General features: G+C 38.1%; 1 protein-coding gene across 5 annotated transcripts in view; it reads right to left on the minus strand.

The window, feature by feature from the left end:
- TTC6 (tetratricopeptide repeat domain 6) overlaps positions 1 to 22,247 on the minus strand; it is a 256,504-nt gene that overhangs the window by 52,452 nt on the left and 181,805 nt on the right. For all 5 annotated transcript variants that reach the window (XR_010122452.1, XM_063645902.1, XM_063645901.1 and 2 more), the window contains 2 exons: positions 4,570 to 4,739; positions 1,397 to 1,517 (listed from right to left, as the gene is read on the minus strand). Coding sequence is in view for 4 of the 5 variants with exons in the window: in XM_063645902.1 (XP_063501972.1) it covers positions 1,397 to 1,517; positions 4,570 to 4,739 (291 nt within the window). In the remaining variant the exon portion in view is untranslated. The remainder of the gene's footprint in view (positions 1 to 1,396; positions 1,518 to 4,569; positions 4,740 to 22,247) is intronic.

Below are 22,247 nucleotides of genomic sequence, written 5' to 3' on the forward strand. Positions count from 1 at the left end.
CATTTTTAATTATTCCAAACGTTCTCCAGTTAGGAATAAACTGAATGAAACAGATGCATCAGTATTCATCAGAGTATTTTTTAATGTTTTACAAAGGAAAGTAAGTTAGTTAGCTGCTCTCTATGAAAAACTATAAATACCTTTATGAAACCCTTAGTAGAGAACTAATGATTTTAGGGTCTGAGCTAGGAACAGAATTCCTGAAGTCTCCTAGACTTTTAGCAAAACTTTACTCTTCTTTGATTTACCTTTCCGTTATCTTGAGTCACAAGCTTAGTTTTTCTCAACTAAAGAGTCTTTACCTCAGGCTGTGTTCTATTGGCCATGAGTGACAGTGAGAAACAGTCATATTCAAGGGTTTGGTGGCTTGGGGTTAAAATCCTCTCCACATACATACTAACACAGCTTTTCTGCATCAAATAAATGTTATTTATCTCTCTTAGAATCGAATGATTTTCAGTAGAGAAATAACCTTAGAAATTATCATGTTTGATGCCTCTATTTCAAAATGAGAAAACCACCCATCCAATAATCCAGCCTCACAGAATCCCTGACCCCTTGCCTAGACACCAAAGTTCCTACTTCCTGTTTTCTGTCTCCTTGAAACTGACACTCTTTTCTTTTTCTTTCTGGCTCAAAAATGTCCAAAAGAAAACCACTGTGGTCATTATGGAGCCATGCTCCATGAATTTCTTGTGTCAAGTTCAAAGTTTACCTTGGATAGACTAAGTAAACAGTCTGCTGGTTGGCAAGGAATTGGCATGATTAGTTACTCTTTCTGACACCTTCCCTTTTCATAAATGCTTCATTGGAAAAAAAGGGGGAATTTTTAATTAAATTATGTGATTTACAGTTTGACTTTCTGACTAGTACATTTAATTTTCAGTCTGCATTTCTTTCTGAACCTATGGTCTACATGGTATTAGCGTTTTTATTTTGCTTTACTAAAAAAAAATGAAGCCAGAAGTTCTAAAGAGAAGGTTGCCTTCCACTGAGTTGTATGCTGTCCATAGCAATCATATACCAAGCAGAATATTTTTTTCATTATTTTAAAACTTAATAACAGTTTTCCACGAAGTTAATTTCAAAAAGCTCTAGCCTGGGCATCTCCAAAATCCTCAATAGTATTGATTCCTTATCCATAGATTTAACTCCTGTCAAACCCATTTAACTTCTAAAATTTGCAAAAACACCTGAGGCAAACAGATGTTGAGAACAGGTTTTATTTTAGAAGTAATCTTGTTTTTAGAAGTAGTATTCTAATTCTAGGATGACTTTATAAGTGTCTCATTTTTTCTAGGTTATCAATGATGAGGGGAAAGAAACTTTTTCTCCCATTTCAGGTTTTCAATTTTTTACAAAAGTGAAATCAATAAATATGAAAAGGAAAACATACCTGTCTAGAGAAATGACAGTTTCAAAGTCACAAATTGCCAGCTGCCAAAGTTTTAGATGTGCATAGACTATTCCCCGATGTAGAAAACAACCAAGATTCTCATAGCCATCATTTATGAGTGCTTAAAAATTAAAAAAAAATTTATTTCATTCGGGTTCTAAAACAACCACATGTAAATTATATTTTAGTCTGTAACCTTCCTATTGCTTATTCTCATTTTTAGCATTATATAAAATAGAAACATATTTATGATGAGTGTACTTGTTTGGTAAGTTAAATTATAGTATTGTACATTAAAATGTATTTATTAGTAACAATGTGGCAATTGTGGTTCACAAACTCATTAGAGCTGAACTAAATCCTGATCGGAATCTAGTATAGTCCACTCACTGTATAGGTGAGGAGATTAAAGTCCAAAGGGGGTAAGTACATTGACCATGGTCATGATATGCCAGTCAATGGCAAAGACTGGCCTAGAATCCAACTCCAGTCAGAAGGGTGCCATGACCCTTGATGGCCTGATTTTATCAGGAAGCCATCGTTACTGGCCAAGGAACAGGCTTGGGTACTAGTCCTGAAGGCAGAAAGCAGAGGTCAGGCTTGCACACAAACTGGGATAGACAAGCAAAGAGGCTACACCAAGGCAAGCAGACCTTGGAGGGAAGGCAGACAGCTTGACTACGCACATCCCAAATAACAGCTATCCAGGATGCACATCCCTAATAATGGAAGGAAGAAAAAGAACCTCCTCTCAGTAATCCAGGTGTGTGACTGTCATCAGTAACCAGTCTAGAGGTCATCTTATGTCTCTCGCCTACTGATTGCCCCTTCACTTTCAAAACATGTTAGTGAATTAGATGGGGTTTCCACAAATTTTGACAGATATCTTTAAACTTCTCATGCCATTCTGCCTTAAGGTGGAAATTTTTGCCAAAATATGCATAATGTTTACAGTCGAGGACAAAAATATTCACAGTACTGGATTTAGGGAACTATAGCCAGTGTCAGCAATGATCATACACATCAAGTAAGTACAGTCATGCACCATTTAACGGTAGGGATATGTTCTGAGAAATGCATTATTAGGGGATTTCTTTATTGTGCAAACATCATAGAGTGTACTTTCACAAACCTAGATGGTATATGTTATATTTATATATATACATATATATACAGAATATAGAATATATTATAGAATATACATAGAGAATATATATAGAATATATATATATATAAAATAGAGAAAACCAAATGTCCCAACACCATTAATGAATATCAATCATTTCCCCTACTTGATCCACAATGCCAATGTCAAGTGCCATATATCAGGTTTAACCATACTATATACAGTCCGTTTTTGACTGAAACATCATTATGCAGTGCATGACTGTTATCACTTGAAGAAAATCTAACTGCTCAGTTCACAGTATGATTGGCTAGCAATTAAAAAATCAGTTGCAGTTTGGGTGGTTGCTCTTAACAAATTAAAAAAAAAAAAACTCTTCTTAAGGAAAAAGGAAAAAAATATTATTTAACCTCCCTGTGCTATGGCTTTCTCATCAGTAAAACGTGAAAGAAAATAGTACCGAGCTCCTAGCATTACTCTGAATATTGAGATACGTCTTATCTGGCACCTTAAACAGCACTTTGCAAGTAGCAAATTGACCAATAAATGTTAGATATCATTATTATTATTATTAGCTTAGCAAAATATCTTGAGAGTCCTTTTTTGTTGTGAGTGATACAACTCCTTGGGCTGTCTGGTAGGAAAGGATTGAGGCTGAAATCAAGTTTGTCTGCTGTGGATAATTAAATACTAGGAATTTTGTTCAATTATTGTGATAGCCTAGAAGTGGGGAGAGGAGGGCATGAGAAGCCCAAAACTTGTATAAGAGGGAAATATCAGAAAGAGGCCTTTAGAGGAAGAACAGAGAGAAAGGGATTTGGCCAGTGGCAGATGGATAGGGCTGATAGAGCCAGATAAACTTCTAGAAATGGGGGTGGTTTGATCTTCAAATTTAAGTTATCTGTGCTAAATTTATCCTCTTAACCCTAAAGCATTCAGTAACAGATTAGCAGACACAACAGGTTTGTGTTGATGTTACAATGGGGAATGAAGGACAGACCTGGGAAAAAGCAAAGCCGAGAGAACAGTAGCCACAGAAGTGAGGGTGAGCAAAGATGGGGAATCCAGCCAAAAGCTGAAATTGGACTCAAAGATGACAAAATAATTAGACAGAAATCCTCAGTCCCCTTTCCCAAGAATCACTGGAAATAGAGGGGAGGATACTAGACTCCTCTCAACACACAGAGTGAAATTTGAGTTATTTTATTTTAATATTAATAAGAAGGGTGACCTCAGAAGGCAAATGGACTTAAGACAATCAAGTAACTATCACTTTAGCTCTTCTTCCCTGTGGAAATTTAGTTGTCTCTTCATCTCTAGACACTGTCTAATCTAGGATGATGGGATTCTAGAATTTGCACCCAGATGAACACAGGCATATCTGGAGTGTTAGACACATGCTGGATTTCATCAGTCAGGATGGGTTCATTCATTCTGTTGGAGGCTGTTTACTGAACACTGACTCTATGCTCACAACTGTGCTAGGCACATGCATAAACCAGGAGTGTGCTGATTGAGGGTAACACAGAAATGGCCATTTTTAGCTGTTGGTGTCCTTAGCTACTAAGGATTCTCAAAACCTATTTTTAGTTTGGGAGTTAAAAACTCTGAATTTGACAAATCCCTTGGGCTGAGTCTATGAGGCAGGACACAGCCCACCAGGACAATTTACTGCCATTTTAGCAAGCTGACTAGGAAACAGGACTGGGTTTCCAGAAAAATCTTCAGAACCCAGTGTATTATAGAAAGAGATTTCTTTGCCATCACATTCTCCCCTTGCCACAGTTAACACACACACACACACACACACACACAAAGGGCATATTAGAAACACAGCTAAACCATTATAGCTGTATATTCATATACTGTATACCTATATACGAATATTAAAATGTGTAAGCTCATGTAATATATACTTATAATGTATATCAGTATATAGTAGTATACATATTACATTAGTGACCCCACATTACCATTCACCACTATGAAACTAAGCTGTTGAATCTCAAATTAGATTGCTATATACATGTAATTGAAGGCAAAGTACCTGAAACACTATAATCCTGTAGCGCTGTAAAAGGGTTACTCTTTCTGAATATGCAACCTCGATAATACAGTGCTAACCAGTTATTAGGATCTAAGTGAATTGCAGCAGACAAATCTTGAGTTGCCTCTTTATAAAATTTCCGTTTAACATATGCAATCCCTCGGTATGTCCTAGGAAGAAAAGGTTTGTTTTAACAAGTACTGTAAAGTATACATTTTCTCTTTTTGGTAAACCTGTACAACTAATTTTATATTTGAATAACAATTTGTAAATGTTTCTCCTTGCTTCGCAAGAGAGTTAAGTCATGATGTTAACAGCAAAAATGATACGACCTTTTTATACATTGAAGTACACTTTATTGTATGCATAATTATATACTTATCAGGTACATTCTGCATATTAATTATATGCTTACTAATTTATTTCTTACATTTATCAAGGAGGTACATCAATAAAATAAGTATGACATTTATTATTTATTGGTTCCCCAAAATGTATTAAGCATTAATTTATACAAAATCGCTCCCTAGAAAAACAAAATAATCCATTTTGCAGAACATGGGCCCTAGTGAGTAGAAGTTTTAGGAGGCTTTCCTCTGGCGCTTGAAGATACATCCAAATATGTGAGATTCTGCTCTTTCATGGATGAAAGCTATTGCATTAGTTGTATAAACTGGATTCCTTTATCATTAACTTCCGACTCCAATTTTGAAATTATCACTGACTTTAGATCAATGCTGAAAAACTCATCTTCAATTAGTTAATAATGTGAAGGATATCCATTTTTAGAAATAAAATAAAGATGACAAGGAAAAACAGAAGAAAGAAGCTACTAGGTTGCCTACTTAGAAGAAATAAAAATAGTGGGAGGTTCCAAGATGGCCAAATAGGAACAGCTCCAGTCTACAGCTCCCAGCATGAGCAATACAGAAGATGGGTGATTTCTGCATTTCCAACTGAGGTACCGGGTTCATCTCACTGGGGCTTGTCGGACAGTGGGTGCAGGACAGTGGGTGCAGCCCACGGACAGTGAGCCAAAGCAGGGCGAGGCATTGCCTCACCCAGGAAGTGCAAGGGGTCTGGGAATTCCCTTTCCTAGCCAAGGGAAGCCGTGACAGAGGGCACCTGGAAAATTGAGTCACTCCAACCCTAATACTGCGCTTTTCTAACAGTCCTAGCAAACAGCACACCAGGAAATTATATCCTGGTGCCTGGCTCGGGGGGTCCCACACCCACGGAGCATTGCTCACTGCTAGCACATCAGTCTGACATCAAACTGCAAGGTGGCAACGAGGCTGGGGGAGGGGCGCCCGCCATTGCTGAGACTGAAGTAGGTAAACAAAGCAGCTGGGAAGCTCGAACTGGGTGGAGCCCACCACAGCTCAAGGAGGCCTGCCTGCCTCTGTAGACTCCACCTCTGGGGGCAGGGCATAGCTGAACAAAAGGCAGCAGAAACTTCTGCAGACTTAAACGTCCCTGTCTGACAGCTTTGAAGAGAGTAGTGGTTCTCCCAGTATGGAGCTTGAGATCTGAGAACAGACAGACTGCCTCAAGTGGGTCCCTGACCCCCAAGTAGCCTAACTGGGAGGCACCTCCCAGTAGGCGCCAACTGACACCTCATACATCCGGGTGCCCCTCTGAGACAAAGCTTCCAGAGGAACGATCAGGCAGCAACATTTGCCATTCTGCAATATTTGTGGTTCTGCAGCCTCTGCTGCAAACAGGGTCTGGAGTGGAACTCCAGCAAACTCCAACAGACCTGCAGCTGAGGGTCCTGACTGTTAGAAGGAAAACTAACAAATAGAAAGGACATCCACACCAAAACCTCATCTGTATGTCACCATCACCAGAGACCAAAGGTAGATAAAACCACAAAGATGGGGAGAAACCAGAGCAGAAAAGCTCAAAATTCTAAAAATCAGAGCACCTCTTCTCCTCCAAAGGAATGCAGCTCCTTGCCAGCAAAGGAACAAAGCTGGATGAGGAAAGACTTTGACGAGAGAAAAAAGGCTTCAGATGATAGGTAATAACAAACTTCTCCGAGCTAAAGGAGGATGTTCGAACCCATCGCAAAGAAACTAAAAACCTTGAAAAAAGATTAGACGAATGGCTAACTAGAATAAACAGCATAGAGAAGACCTTAAATGACCTGATGGAGCTCAAAACCATGGCACATGCACTACGTGACGCATGCACAAGCTTCAGTAGCCAAGTCAATCAACTGGAAGAAAGGGTATCAGTGATTGAAGATCAAATGAATGAAATGAAGCGAGAAGAGAAGTTTAGAGAAAAAACAGTAAAAAGAAATGAACAAAGCCTCCAAGAAATATGGGACTATGTGAAAAGACGAAACCTATGTCTGATTGGTGTATCTGAAAGTGATGGGGAGATTGAAACCAAGTTGGAAAACACTCTTCAGGATGTTATCCAGGAGAACATCCCCAACCTAGCAAGGCAAACTACCATTTAAATTCAGGAAACACAGAGAATGCCACAAAGATACTCCTTGAGAAGAGCAACTCCAAGACACATAATTGTCAGATTCACCAAACTTGAAATGAAGGAAAAAATCTTAAGGGCAGCCAAAGAGACAGTTCAGGTTACACACAAAGGGAAGCCCATCAGACTATCAGAGGATCTCTCAGCAGAAACTACACAAGCCAGAAGAGAGTGGGGGCCCATATTTAACATTCTTAAAGAAAAGAATTTTCAAACCAGAATTTCATATGCAGCCAAACTAAGCTTCATAAGTGAAGGAGAAATAAAATACTTTACAGACAAGCAAATGCTGAGAGATTTTGTCACCACCAGGACTGCCTTACAAGAGCTCCTGAAAGAAGCACTAAACATGGATATGAACAACCTGTACCAGCCACTGCAAAAACATGCCAAATTGTAAAGACCATCGATGCTAGGAAAATACTGCATCAACTAACGAGCAAAATAACCAGCTAACATCATAATGACAGGATCAAATTCACATATAACAATATTAGCCATAAATGTAAATGGGCTAAATGCTCCAATTAAAAGACACAGACTGGCAAATTGGATAAAGAGTCAAGACCCATCAGTGTGCTGTATTCAGGAGACCCATCTCATGTGCAGAGACACACATAGGCTCAAAATAAAGGGATGGAGGAAGATCTACCAAGCAAATGGAAAACAAAAAAAAAGCAGGGGTTGTAATCCTGGTCTCTGATAAAACAGACTTTAAACCAACACAGATCAAAAGAGACAAAGAGGCCATTACATAATGGTAAAGGGATCAATTCAACAAGAAGAGCTAACTAACCTAAATATATATGCACCCAACACAGGAGCACCCAGATTCATAAAGCAAGTCCTTAGAGACCTACAAAGAGACTTAGACTCCCACACAATAATAATGGGAGACTTTAACACCCCACTGTCAACATTAGATCCACAAGACAGAAAGCTAACAAGGATATCCAAGAATTGAACTCAGCTCTGCACCAAGCAGACCTAATAGACATCTACAGAATTCTCCACCCCAAATCAACTGAATATACATTCTTCTCAGCACCACATCGCACTTATTCCAAAATTGACCACACAGTTGGAAGTAAAGCATTCCTCAGCAAATGTAAAAGAACAGAAATTATAACAAACTGTCTCTCAGACCACAGTGCAATCAAACTGGAACTCAGGATTAAGAAACTCACTCAAAACTGCTCAACTACATGGAAACTGAACAACCTGCTCCTGAATGACTACTGGGTACATAACGAAATGCAGGCAGAAATAAAGATGTTCTTTGAAACCAATGAGAACAAAGACACAACATCCCAGAATCTCAGGGACACATTTCAAGCGGTGTGTAAAGGGAAATTTATAGCACTAAATGCCCACAAGAGAAAGCAGGAAAGATCTAAAATTGACACACTAACATCACAATTAAAAGAACTTAAGAAGCAAGAGCAAACACATTCAAAAGCTAGCAGAAGGCAAGAAATAACTAAGACCACAGCAGAACTGAAGGAGATAGAGACACAAAAAACCCTTCAAAAATCAATGAATCCAGGAGATGGTTTTCTGAAAACATCAACAAAATTGATAGACTGCTAGCAAGACTAATAAAGAAAAAAAGAAAGAAGAATCAAACAGATGCAATAAAAAATCATAAAGGGGATATCACCACCGATCCCACAGAGATACAAACTACTATCAGAGGATACTATAAACACCTCTATGCAAATAAACTAGAAAATCTAGAAGAAATGGATAAATTCCTCGACACATACACCCTCCGAAGACTAAACCAGGAAGAAATTGAATCCCTGAATAGACCAACAACAGGCTCTGAAATTGAGGCAATAATTAAGAAACTACCAACCGAAAAAAGTCCAGGACCAGACAGATTCACAGCCGAATTCTACCACAGGTACAAAGAAGAGCTGGTACCATTCCTTCTGAAACTATTCCAATCAGTAGAAAAAGAGGGAATCCTCCCTAACTCATTTTATGAGGCCAGCATCATCCTGATACCAAAGCCTGGCAGAGACACAACAAAAAAAGAGAATTTTAGACCAACAACCGTGATGAACATCGATGCAAAAATCCTCAATAAAATACTGGCGAACCGAATCCAGCAGCACATCAAAAAGCTTATCCAACATGATCAAGTGGGCTTCATCCCCAGGATGCAAGGCTGATTCAACATACGCAAATCAATAAACGTAATCCAGCATATAAACAGAACCAAAGACAAAAACCACATGATTATCTCAATAGATGCAGAAAATGCCTTAGACAAAATTCAGTAGCCCTTTATGCTAAAAACACTCAATAAATTAGATACTGATGGGACATATCTCAAAATAATAAGAGCTATTTATGACAAACCCACAGCCAATATCATACTGAACGGGCAGAAACTAGAAGCATTCCTTTTGAAAACCGGCACAAGACAGGGATGCCCTCCTCTCACCACTGCTATTCAACATAGTGTTGGAAGTTCTGACCAGGGCAATCAGGCAGGAGAAGGAAATGAAGGGTATTCAATTAGGAAAAGAGGAAGTCAAATTGTCTCTGTTTGAAGATGACATGATTGTATATCTAGAAAACCCCATCGTCTCAGCCCAAGATCTCCTTAAGCTGAGAGACAACTTCAGCAAAGTCTCAGGATACAAAATCAATGTGCAAAAATCACAAGCATTCTTATCCACCAATAACAGACAAACAGAGAGCCAAATCATGAGTGAAGTTCCATTCACAATTGCTTCAAAAGAATAAAATACCTAGGAATCCAACTTACAAGGGATGTGAAGGACCTCTTCAAGGAGAATTACAAACCACTGTTCAATGAAATAAAAGAAGACACAAACAAATGGAAGAACATTCCATGTTCATGAATAGGAAGAAACAATATCATGAAAATGGTCATACTGCCCAAGGTAATTTATAGATTCAATGCCATCCCCATCAAGCTACCAATGACTTTCTTCACAGAATTGGAAAAAACTACTTTAAAGTTCATATGAAACCAAAAAAGAGCCCACATTGCCAAGACAATGCTAAGGCAAAAGAACAAAGCTGGAGACATCACGCTACCTGATTTCAAACTATACTACAAGGCTACAGTAACCAAAACAGCACGGTACTGGTACCAAAACAGAGATATAGACTAATGGAACAGAACAGAGCCCTCACAAATAATACCACACTTCTACAACCATCTGATCTTTGACAAACCTGTCAAAAACAAGCAATGGGGAAAGGATTTCCTATTTAATAAATGGTGCTGGCAAAACTGGCTAGCCATATGTAGAAAGCTGAAACTGGATCCCTTCCTTATGCCTTATAGAAAAATTAACTCCAGATGGATTAAAGACTTAAATGTCAGACCGAAAAGCATAAAAACCCTAGAAGAAAACCAAGGCATTACCATTCAGGACATAGGCATGGGCAAGGATTTCAAGTCTAAAACGCCAAAAGTAACGGCAACAAAAGCCAAAATTGACAAATGGGATCTAATTAAACCCAAGAGCTTCTGCACAGCAAAAGAAACTACTATCAGAGTGAACAGGCAACCTACAGAATGGGAGAAAAGTTTTGCAATCTACCCATCTGACAAATGGCTAATATCCAGAATCTACAAAGAACTTACACAAATTTACAAGAAAAAATCAAACAACCCCATCAAAAATGGGCAAAGGGTATGAACAGACACTTCTCAAAAGAAGACATTTATTCAGCCAACAGACACGTGAAAAAATGCTCAACATCACTGGTCATCAGAGAAATGCAAATCAAAACCACAATGAGATACCACCTCACACCAGTTAGAATGGTGATCATTAAAAAGTCAGGAAACAACAGGTGCTGGAGAGGATGTGGAGAAATAGAAACACTTTTACACTGTTGGTGGGACTGTAAACTAGTTCAACCATTGTGGAAGACAGTGTGGCGATTCCTGAAGGATCTAGAACTAGAAATACCATTTGACCCATCCATCCCATTACTGGGTATATACCCAAAGGATTATAAATCATGCTGCTATAAGGACACATGCACATGTACGTTTATTGCGGCACTATCCACAATAGCAAAGAGTTGGAACCAATCCAAATGTTCATCAATGATAGACTGGATTAAGAAAATGTGGCACATATACACCATGGATTACTATGCAGCCATAAAAAAGGATGAGTTCATGTCCTTTGTAGGGACATGGATGAAGCTGGAAACCATCATTCCGAGCAAAATAACACAAGGACAGAAAAGCAAACACCACATGTTCTCACGCATAGCTTGGAATTGAACAATGAAAACACTTGGACACAGGGTGGGGACACAGGGTTGGGGGAGGGATAGCATTAGGAGATATACCTAATGTAAATGACAAGTTAATGGTTGCAGCACACCAACATGGCAAATGTATACATATGTAACAAATCTGCACGTTGTGCACATGTACCCTAGAACTTAAAGTATAATAAAAAAAATTTTAAAAAGCAATAAAAATAAATCTAAAAGGAGGATAAATAAGTGTTCAAGAGATTATATTGTAAAAGCAATGATAATTTGGACAAAAGACTGCAACCAGTATGTTGGCAGACTGATAACAGAGGTCTTTCAAAAGCAGTAAACATCTTGAGACCCAAGATATTTTATCCTGTAGGAAAATAATTTTTATCTCACTGAGCTACAAGACTAATGATAGTAAAGAGGCAACATACCAGAATCTCTGGGATGCAGTTAAAGCAGTGTTAAGAAGGCACTAAATGCCAACGTCAAAAAGGTGTAAAGATCTCAAATCGACAATGTAACATCTCAACTAAAAGAATTAGAGAACCAAGAGTAAACAAACCCCAAAGCTAGCAGAAGACAAGAAACAACCAATATCAGAGCAAAACTGAAAAAGAAAGAGACATGAAAAACCCTTCAAAAAAAATCAACAAATCCAGGATCAGTTTTTTTGAAAAAATTAATAAAATAGACCATCTGCTAGACAAATATAGAAGAAAACAAAAAAAAATCAAATAAACACAATCAGAAATGATAAGAGGAATATCACCAGTGACCACACAAAAATACAAACTGATATCAGAGAATACTATAAACAATTCTATGCACATAAACTAGAAAATCAAGAAGAAATGGATAAATTCGTAGAAATGCACACCCTCCCAAGACTGAAGTAGGAAGAAATTGAATTCCTGAACAGACCAATAACAAGCTGTAAAATTGAGGTAGTAATAAATAGCCTACCAACAAGAAAAACCCCAGGACCAGTCAGATTCACAGCTGAATCCTAAAAGATGTACAAAGAAGAGCTGGTACCATTTCTACTAAAACTATTCCAAAAAATTGAAAAGGAGGGACTCCACTGTATCTCACTCTATGAGGCCAGTATCATCCTGAAACCAAAATCTGGCATAGGTACAACAAAAAAAGAAAACTTCAGGCCAATATTCTTGATAAACATCAATGCAAAAATCCTCAGCAAAATACTGGCAGATGGAATCCAGCAGCTCAGCAAAAAGCTTGTCCACCACAATCAAGTCGGCTTCATTCCTGTTATGCAAGGTTGGTTCAACATATACAAATCAATAAATGTGATTCATCACATAAACAGAACTAAAGACAAAAGCCACATGATTATCTCAATAGATGCAGAAAAGTCCTTCAGTAAAATTCAACATCACTTCATGTTAAAAACTCTCAATAGACTAGGTATTGAAGGAACATACCTCAACATAATAAGAGCAGTCTACGACAAACCCACAGCCAATATCATACTGAGTGGGCAAAAGCTAGAAGCATTCTCCCTGAAAACTGGCACAAGACAAGGATGCCCTCTCTCACCACTCCTATTCAACATAGTATTGGAAATTCTGGCTAGAGCAATCAGGCAAGAGAAAGAAATAAAGTGTATTAAAATAGGAAGAAAGGAAGTCAGATTATCTTTATTTGTATATGACATGATTCTATATCAAGAAAATCCCATCACCGCAGCCCAAAAGCTTCCTAAGCTGATAAGCAAGCTCAGCAAAGTCTCAGGATACAAAATCAATGTGGAAAAATCTCTAACATTCCTTTACACCAACAACAGGCAAGCAGAGAGCCAAATCATGAATGAACTCCTATTCACGATTGCTACAAAAAGAGTAAAATACTTATGAATACAACTAACAAGGGATGTAAAGGACCTCTTCAAGGAGAGCTACAAACTACTGCTCGAACAAATCAGAGAGGACATAAACAAATGGAAAAACATTCCATGATCAAAGATAGAAAAAATTAGTATCATGAAAATGGTCATACTACCCAAAGTAATTTATACATTCAATGCTATTCCCATTAAACTGCCATTGACTTTCTTTAATGAATTAGAAAAAAACTATTTTAAAACGCTTATGGAACCAAAAAAGAGCCCAAATAGTCAAGACAATCCCACGCAAAAAGAATAAACCTGGAGGCATCACACTACCCAACTTCAAACTATACCACAAGGCTACAGTAACCAAAACAGCATGAGGTGAAAGACCTCTACAAGGAAAACTATTACACAAAACACTGCTGAAAGAAATCATAAACGACACAAACAAATGGAAATACATTCCATACTCATGGACGGGTAGAATCAATATTGTGAAAATGACCATATTGCCAAAAGCAATCTACAAATTCAATGCAATTCCCATTAAATACCACCATCATTCTTCACAGAACTAGAAAAAAGAATCCTAAAATTCATATGAAACCAAAAAAGAGCCCACATAACCAAAGCAAGACTAAACAAAAAGAACAAATCTGGATGCATCACAGTACCCGACTTCAAACTATAGTATGAAGCCATAGTCACCAAAACAGATAGTATTGGTATAAAAATAGGCACAAAGACCAATGGAACAGCATAGATAACCCATAAATAAAGCCAAATACTTACAGCCAACTGATCTTTGACAAAGCAAACAAAAATATAAACCAGGGAAAGGACACCCTAATAACAAATGGTGCTGGGATAATTGGCAAGTCACATGTAGAAGAACAAAACTAGATATTCATCTCTCATATTATACAAAAATCAACTCAAGATGTATCAAAGACTTAAATCTAAGACCTGAAACCATAAAAGTTCTAGAAGATAACATCAGAAAAATCCTTCTAGACATTGGCTTAGGCAAAGATTTCATGACCAAGAACCCAAAGCAAACGCAACAAAAACAAACATAGATGGGACTTAAATAAACTAAAAAGCTTCTGCACACCAAAAGAAATAATCAGCAGAATAAACAGACAATCCATGGAATGGGAGAAAATCTTCACAATCTATACATCCAGCAAAGAACTAATATCCAGAATCTACAAAGAACTCAAATAAATTAGCAAGAAAAAAACAAACAATCTCATCAAAAAGTGGACTAAGGACATGCATAGACAATTCTCAAAGAAGATACACAAATGGCCAACAAGCATATGGAAAAAAGCTCAATATCAGTAATTGTTAGGGAAATGCAAATAAAAACCATGATGCGATACCACCTCACTCCTGCAAGAATGGCCATAATCAAAAAATCAAAAAGCAGTATATGTTAGCATGGATGTGGTGAAAATAAAACACTTTTACACTGTTGGTGGGAATGTAAACTAGTACAACCACGATGGAAAACAGTGTGGAGATTTCTTGAAGAACTAAAAGCACATCCACCATTTGATCCAGCAATCCCATACTAGGTATCTACCCAGGGTGAAAGAAGTCATTATATGAAAAAGACACTTGCACATGCATGTTAATAGCAGCACAATTTGCAATTGCAAAAATATGGAAAGAGCCCAAATGCTCATCAAGCAACGAGTGGATGAAGAAAGTGTGGTGTATATATACATGATAGCATATATACTACTCAGTCACAAAATGGAATGAAATAATGGCATTTGCAGCAACCTGGATGGAATTGAAGACTGTTATTCCAAATGAAGTAACTCAGGAATGGAAGACCAAACAACATAAGTTCTCATTCATAAGTGGGAGCTAAGCTGTGAGAATGCAAAGGCATAAGAATGATACAGTGGGCTTTGGGCACTTGGGGAAAGGGTGGGAGGGGGTGAGGGGTAAAAGACTATACAATGGGTACAGTGTACACTGCTTGGGTGATGGGTGCACCAAAATCTCAGAAATCACCACTAAAGAACTTATTCATGTAACCAAACACCACCTGTTCCCCAAAAATCTATTGAAATGAAAAATAAAGGTTTTCTAAAAAAAAAAAAAAAACAGCATGGTACTGATACAAGAAGAGACACATAGACCAATGAAACAGAATAGAGAACTCAGAAATAAAACAACACATCTACAACTATCTGATATTTGACAAACCTGACAAGAACAAACAATGTGGAAAATATTCCCTATTTAATAAGTGGTGCTGGAAGAGCTGGCTAGCTATAAGCAGAATGTTGAAAGTGGATTCCTTCATTACATTATATACAAAAATTAACTCAAGTTGGATTAAAGACTTAAACGTAAAAACCAAAACCATAAAAACCCTAGAAGAAAATCTAGGCAATACCATTCAGGACATAGGGCATAGGCATGAGCAAAGATTTCATGAGAAAAAAACCCTAAAGCAAATTCAACAAAAGCAAAAATTGACAAATGAGATCTAATTAAACTAAAGAGCTTCTGCACGGCAAAAGGAACTATCATAAGAGTGAACAGGCAACCTACAGAATGGGAGAAAATGTTTGCAATCTATTCACCTGACAATGGTCTAATATCCAGAGTTTACAAGAAACTTAAACAAATTTACAAGAAAAAAATAAACAACCCCATTAAAAAGTGGGCAAAGGACATGAACAGACACTTCTCAAAAGAAGAGATACATGCAGCCAACAAACATGAAAAAAAGCTCAACATCACTGATCACTACAGAAATGCAAATCAAAACCACAATGAGATAGCATCTCACACCAGTCAGAATGGTGATAATTAAAAAGTCAAGGAACAACAGATGCTGGAGAGGTTGTGGAGAAAAGGCAATGCTTTTACACTGTTGGTGGGAGTATAAATTAGTTCAACCATTATGGAAGACAGTGTGGTGATTCCTTAAAGACTTAGAGGCAGAAATACCATTTAACCGTATATACCCAAAGGAATATAAATAATTCTGTTCTAAAGATTACATGCACATGTATGTTCACTGCAGTACCATTCATAATAGCAAAGATGTGGAACCAACCTAAATGCACATCAATAATAGACTGGATAAAGAAAAGATGGTGGTCTCTTCCAAGATGACGAGTAGAAACAGCTCCGGTCTACAGCTCCCAGAGAGATTGATGCAGAAGACGGGTGATTTCTGCATTTCCAACTGAGGTACCTGGTTCATCTCAATGGGACTGGTTAGACAGTGGGTGCCACCCACGGAGAGCGAGCTAAAGCAGGGCGGGGCATTGCCTCACCCAGGAAGCACAAGGGGTCGGGGGATTTCCCTTTCCTAGCCAAGGGAAGCCGTGAGTGACTGTACTTGGAAAAGCAGTATACTCCTGCCCAAATACTGTGCTTTTCCCAATGTCTTTGCAACCAGCAGACCAGGAGATCCCCTCCCATGCCTGGCTCGGTGGGTCCCACACCCATGGAGCCTTGCTCACTGCTAGAGCAGTAGTCTGAGATGGACTTGAGACAGGAGAGATTAGTGGGGGGAGGGGCATTCACCATCGTTGAGGCTTGAGTAGGCAGTTCCATGCTCACAGTGTAAACAAAGCAGCAGGGAAGCTCAAACTGAGCAGAGCCCACTGCAGCTCAGCAAGTCCTACTGCCTCTGTAGATTCCACCTTTGGGAGCAGGGCATAATCTGAACAAAAGGCAGCAGACAGCTTCTCCAGACTTAAATGTCCTTGCCTGACAGCTCTGAAGACAGCAGTGGTTCTCCCAGCACGGCGTTCAAGCTCTGATAATGGACAGACTGACTCCTCAAGTGGGTCCTTGAACCCCATGTAGCCTGACTGGGAGACACCTCCCAGTAGGGGCCAACAGACACCTCATACAGGCAGGTGTCCTTCTGGGACGAAGCTTCCAGAGGAAGGATCAGGCAGCAATATATGCAGTTCTGCAGCCTCTGCTGGTGATACCCAGGCAAACAGGGTCTAGAGTGGACCTCCAGCAAACTCCAACAGACCTGCAGCTGAGGGTCCTGTCTGTTAGAAGGAAAATGAACAAACAGAAAAGAATAGCATCGACATCAACAAAAAGGACATCCACACCAAAAACCCATCCATAGGTCACAAACATCAAGGAACAAAAGTAGATAAAACCACAAAGATGGGGAGAAACCAGAGCAGAAAGGCTGAAAATTCCAAAAACCAGAATGCAATCCTGGTCTCCGATAAAACAGACTTTAAACAAACAAAGATCAAAAGAGACAAAGAAGCCATTACATAATGGTAAAGGGATCAATTCAACAAGAAGAGCTAACTATCCTAAACATATATGGACCCAATACAGGAGCACCCAAATTCACGCCTTCCTCACCAACGAAGGAACAAAACTGGATGGACAATGAGTTTGATGAGTTGACAGAAGTAGGCTTCAGAAGGTCGGTAATAACAAATTTCACTGAGCTAAAGGAGCATGTTCTAACCCATTGCAAGGAAGTTAAAAACCTTGAAAAAATGTTAGACAAATGGCTAACTAGAATAACCAGTGTAGAGAAGAGTTTAAATGACCTGATAGAGCTGAAAACCACAGTATGAGAACTTTGTGAAGCATACACGAACTTCAATAGCCAATTTGATCAAGCAGAAGAAAAGATATCAGTGATTGAAGATCAAATTAATGAAATAAACTGAGAAGACAAGATTAGAGAAAAAAGAGTGAAAAGAAATGAACAAAGCCTCCAAGAAATATGGGACTATGTGAAAAGACCAAATCTACATTTCATTGGTGTACCTGAAAGTGACAAGGAGAATGGAACCAAGTTAGAAAACACTCTTCAGGATATTATCCAGGAGAACTTCCCCAACCTAGCAAGGCAGGCCAACATTCAAATTCAGGAAATACAGAGAACACCACAAAGATATGCCTCAAAAGAGCAACCCCAAGACACATAATCTTCAGATTCACCAAGGTTGCAATGAAGGAAAAAATGTTAAGGGCAGCCAGACAGAAAGGTGTGGTTACACGCAAAGGTAAGCCCATCAGACTAACAGCAGATCTCTCGGTAGAAACCCTACAAGCCAGAAGAGAGTGGGGAGGGACTAATATTCGACATTCTTAAAGAAAAGAATTTTCAACCCAGAATTTCATATCCAGCCAAACTAAGCTTCCTAAGTGAAGGAGAAATAAAATTGTTTACAGAAAAGCAAATGCTGAGAGATTTTGTCACCACCAGGCCTGCCTTACTAGAGCTCCTGAAGGAAGCACTAAACATGGATATGAACAACCAGTACCAGCCACTGCAAAAAAAAATGCCAAATTGTAAAGACCATTGATGCTATGAAGAAACTGCATCAATTAATGGGTGAAATAATCAGCTAGCATCATAATGACAGGATCAAATTCACATATAACAATATTAACCTTAAATGTAAATGTGCTAAATGCTCCAATTAAAAGACACAGAATGGCAAATTGGATAGAGTCAAGACCCATTGGTGTGCTGTATTCAGGAAACATATCTCATGTGCAAAGACACAAAAAGGCTCAAAATAAAGGGATGGAGGAAGATCTACAAGCAAATGGAAAGCCAAAAAAGCAGGGGTAGCAATCCTGGTCTCTGACTAAACAGACTTTAAACAAACAAAGATCAAAAGAGACAAAGAAGGCCATTAAATAGTGGTAAAGGGATCAATTCAACAAGAAGAGTTAACTATCCTAAATATATATGCACCCAATACAGGAGCACCCAGATTCATAAAGCAAGTTCTTAGAGACCTACAAAGTGACTTAGATAACCACAAGATAATAGTGGGAGATTTCAACACCCCACTGACAGTATTAACAAGTCATTGAGGCAGAAAACTAACAAAGATATTCAAGAATTGAACCTGACATTCGACCAAATAGACCTAACAGACATCTACAGAACTCTCCACCATACCAACCACACTCTTGGACCACAGAACAGTAAAAATATAAATCAGTACTAAGAAGATTGCTCAAAAGCCACAATTTAAGAACCTACTCCTGAATGACTTTTGGATAAATAATGAAATTAAGACAGAAATCAAACAATTCTATGCAACTAATGGAAACAGAGATACAACATACCAGAATCTCTGGGATACAGCTAAAGCAGCGTTGAGAGGAAAGTTTATAACACTAAATGCCCACATTAGAAACTTAGGAAGATGCCAAATTAACAACCTACCATCACAACTAGAGGAACTAGAGAATCAAGAGCAAACCAACTGAAAGATAGCAGAAGACAAGAAATAACCAAAATCAGAGCTGAACTGAAGGAAATTGAGATGTGAAAAGCCATACAAAAGATCAACAAATCCAGTAGTTATGTTTTTGAAAGAATTAATAAGATACATAGACCGCTAGCTAGGCTAATAAATTACAAAAAAAGAAGATCCAAACAGACACAATCAAAAATGACAAAGGGGTGTCATCACTGACCCCACAGAAAAACAAAAACCCTCTGAGACTACTATGAACACTGTACACACAAGCTAGAAAACACAAAGGAAATGAATAAATTCCTGGAAACATATACCCTCCCCAAATTGAAATAGGAATAAATTGACCCTGAATAGTCCAATAACAAGTTCCAAAATTGAATCAGTAATAAAAAGCCTACAAACAAGAAAAAGCCCAGAACCACAGAGATTCAGAGCCAAATTCTACCAGATGTGTAAAGAAGAGCTGGTACCATTTCTACTGAAATTATTACAAAAATATTGAAGAGGAGGAGCCTCTTCCAAACTCATTCTACTTGGCCAGCATTATCCTGATGTCAAAACCTGTGAGAGACAAACACAAAAAAGAAAACTTCAGGCCAACACCCTTGATGAACATAGATGCAAAAATCTCAGCAAAATACTACCAAACCAAATCCAGCAGCAAGGCAAAAAGCTAATTCACCATGAGCAAGTAGGCTTTATCCCTGAGATGCAAGGTTGTTTACACACGTGCAAATCAATAAATGTGATTCATCACATAAACAGAGCTAAAAACAAAAATCAGATGATTAACTCAATAGATGCAGAAACCTTTATGTTAAAAACTCTTTAAAAACTTGAAATTGAAAGAACATTGCTTAAAAATAACAAGAGCCATTGAAGACAAACCTATACCCAACATCAAATTGGATGGGCAGAAGCTGGCAGCATTCCCCTTGAAAACCAGAAAAAGACAAGTATGCCCTCTCTCACCACTCATATTGACCATAGTACTGGAAGTTCTGGCCACAGTAATCAGATAAGAGAAAAAAAAAGTAGGAATCCAAATAGCATGAGAAGAGGTCAAACTATCCCTGTTTCCAGACGATATGATTATATACCTAGAAAACCCCCATAGTTTCTGCCCAAAATTTCATTGATCTAATAAACAACTTCAGAAAAGTTTCAGGATACAAAATCAATGTACAAAAAAGCAGTATCATTCCTCTATACCAAGAATATCCAAACTGAAAGCCAAATCAAGAATGCAATCCCATTCACAATAGCCACAATAAGAATACAACACCTAGGAATACAGCTAACTAGGGAGGTGAAAGATCTCTACAATGAACACTGCTTAAAGGAATCAGAGATGACCACAAACAAATGAAAAAAACATTCCATGCTAATGGATAGAAAGAATTAACATTGTTAAAATGGTCATACTGCCCAAAGCAATTTACACCTTCAATATTATTCCTATCAAATTACCAATGAGATTCTTCACAGAATCAGAAAAAGCCATTTTAAAATTCATATGGAACCAAAAAAGAGCCCAAAAAGCCAAAGCAATTCTAAGCCAAAGGAACAAAGCTGGAGGCATTACCCATTTTCAAACTATACTACAAGGCTACAGCAACCAAAACAGCAAGGTACTGGTACAAAAACAGACACATAAACCAATGGAACAGAACAAAAAGCCCAGAAATAATACCACACACCTACAACCATCTGATGTTGGACAAAGTTGACAAAAACAAGCAATGGGAAAAGGACTCCCTGTTTAATAAATGGTGCTGGGATGACTGGCTAGCCATATGCAGAAGATTGAAATCCCTACCTTACAGTATGTACAAAAATCAACTCAAGATAAAAACTTAAATGCAAAGTCTAAAACTATAAAACCTCTGCATGATAACCTAGTAAATACCATTCTGGACACAGGACCTAGCAAGGATTTCATGATGAAAATGCCAGAACCAATTGCAACAAAAACAAAGTTGACAAATGGGACCTAATTAAACTAAAGAGCTTCCGCATAGCAAAAGAAACTATCAACAGAGTAAACAGACAACCTACTGAATGAGAGAAAATATTTGCAAACTGTGTATCTGACAAAGGTCTAATATCCAGAATCTATAAGGAACTTAAAAATAAATGAACAAACAAACAAAAAAAAACCCACAAACAATAGCATTAAAAAGTGGGCCAAGGACATGAACAGACACTTTTCAATAGAAGACATATATGCAGCCAATAAGCATATGAAAAAATGCTCAATATCACTAATCATTAGAGAAATGCAAATCAGAACCACAGTGATATACCATTTCACGCCAGTCAGAATGGCTATTATTAAAATGGCATTTTCTTGGTGAGGTTGCCAAGAAAAGGGAATGCTTATGCACTGCTAGTGGGGATGTAAACTAGTTAAGCCATTGTGGAAAGCAGTTTGATGATTTCTCGAAGAACTCAAAGCAAAATTACCATTCAACCCAGCAATCGCGTTATTGGGTATATACCCAAAGAAATATAAATCATTGTATCATAAAGACACACGCATGTGTATGTTCACTGAAGCACTTTTCACAATAGCAAAGACATGGAATCAATCTAAATGCCCATCAATGACAGACTGAGTAAAGAAAATGTGGTACATATACAACATGGAACACTATGCAGCCATAAAAAAAGAGCAAGATCATGTCCTTTGCAGTGACATGAATAAAACTGGAGGATATTATCTTAAGCTAACTAATGCAGGAACAGAAAAACACATACTGCATGTTCTCACTTACAGGTAGGAGCTAGATATTGAGAACACA

Source organism: Symphalangus syndactylus, chromosome 9 (genome assembly GCF_028878055.3).
Source record: "Symphalangus syndactylus isolate Jambi chromosome 9, NHGRI_mSymSyn1-v2.1_pri, whole genome shotgun sequence".
NCBI lineage: Eukaryota > Metazoa > Chordata > Mammalia > Primates > Hylobatidae > Symphalangus > Symphalangus syndactylus.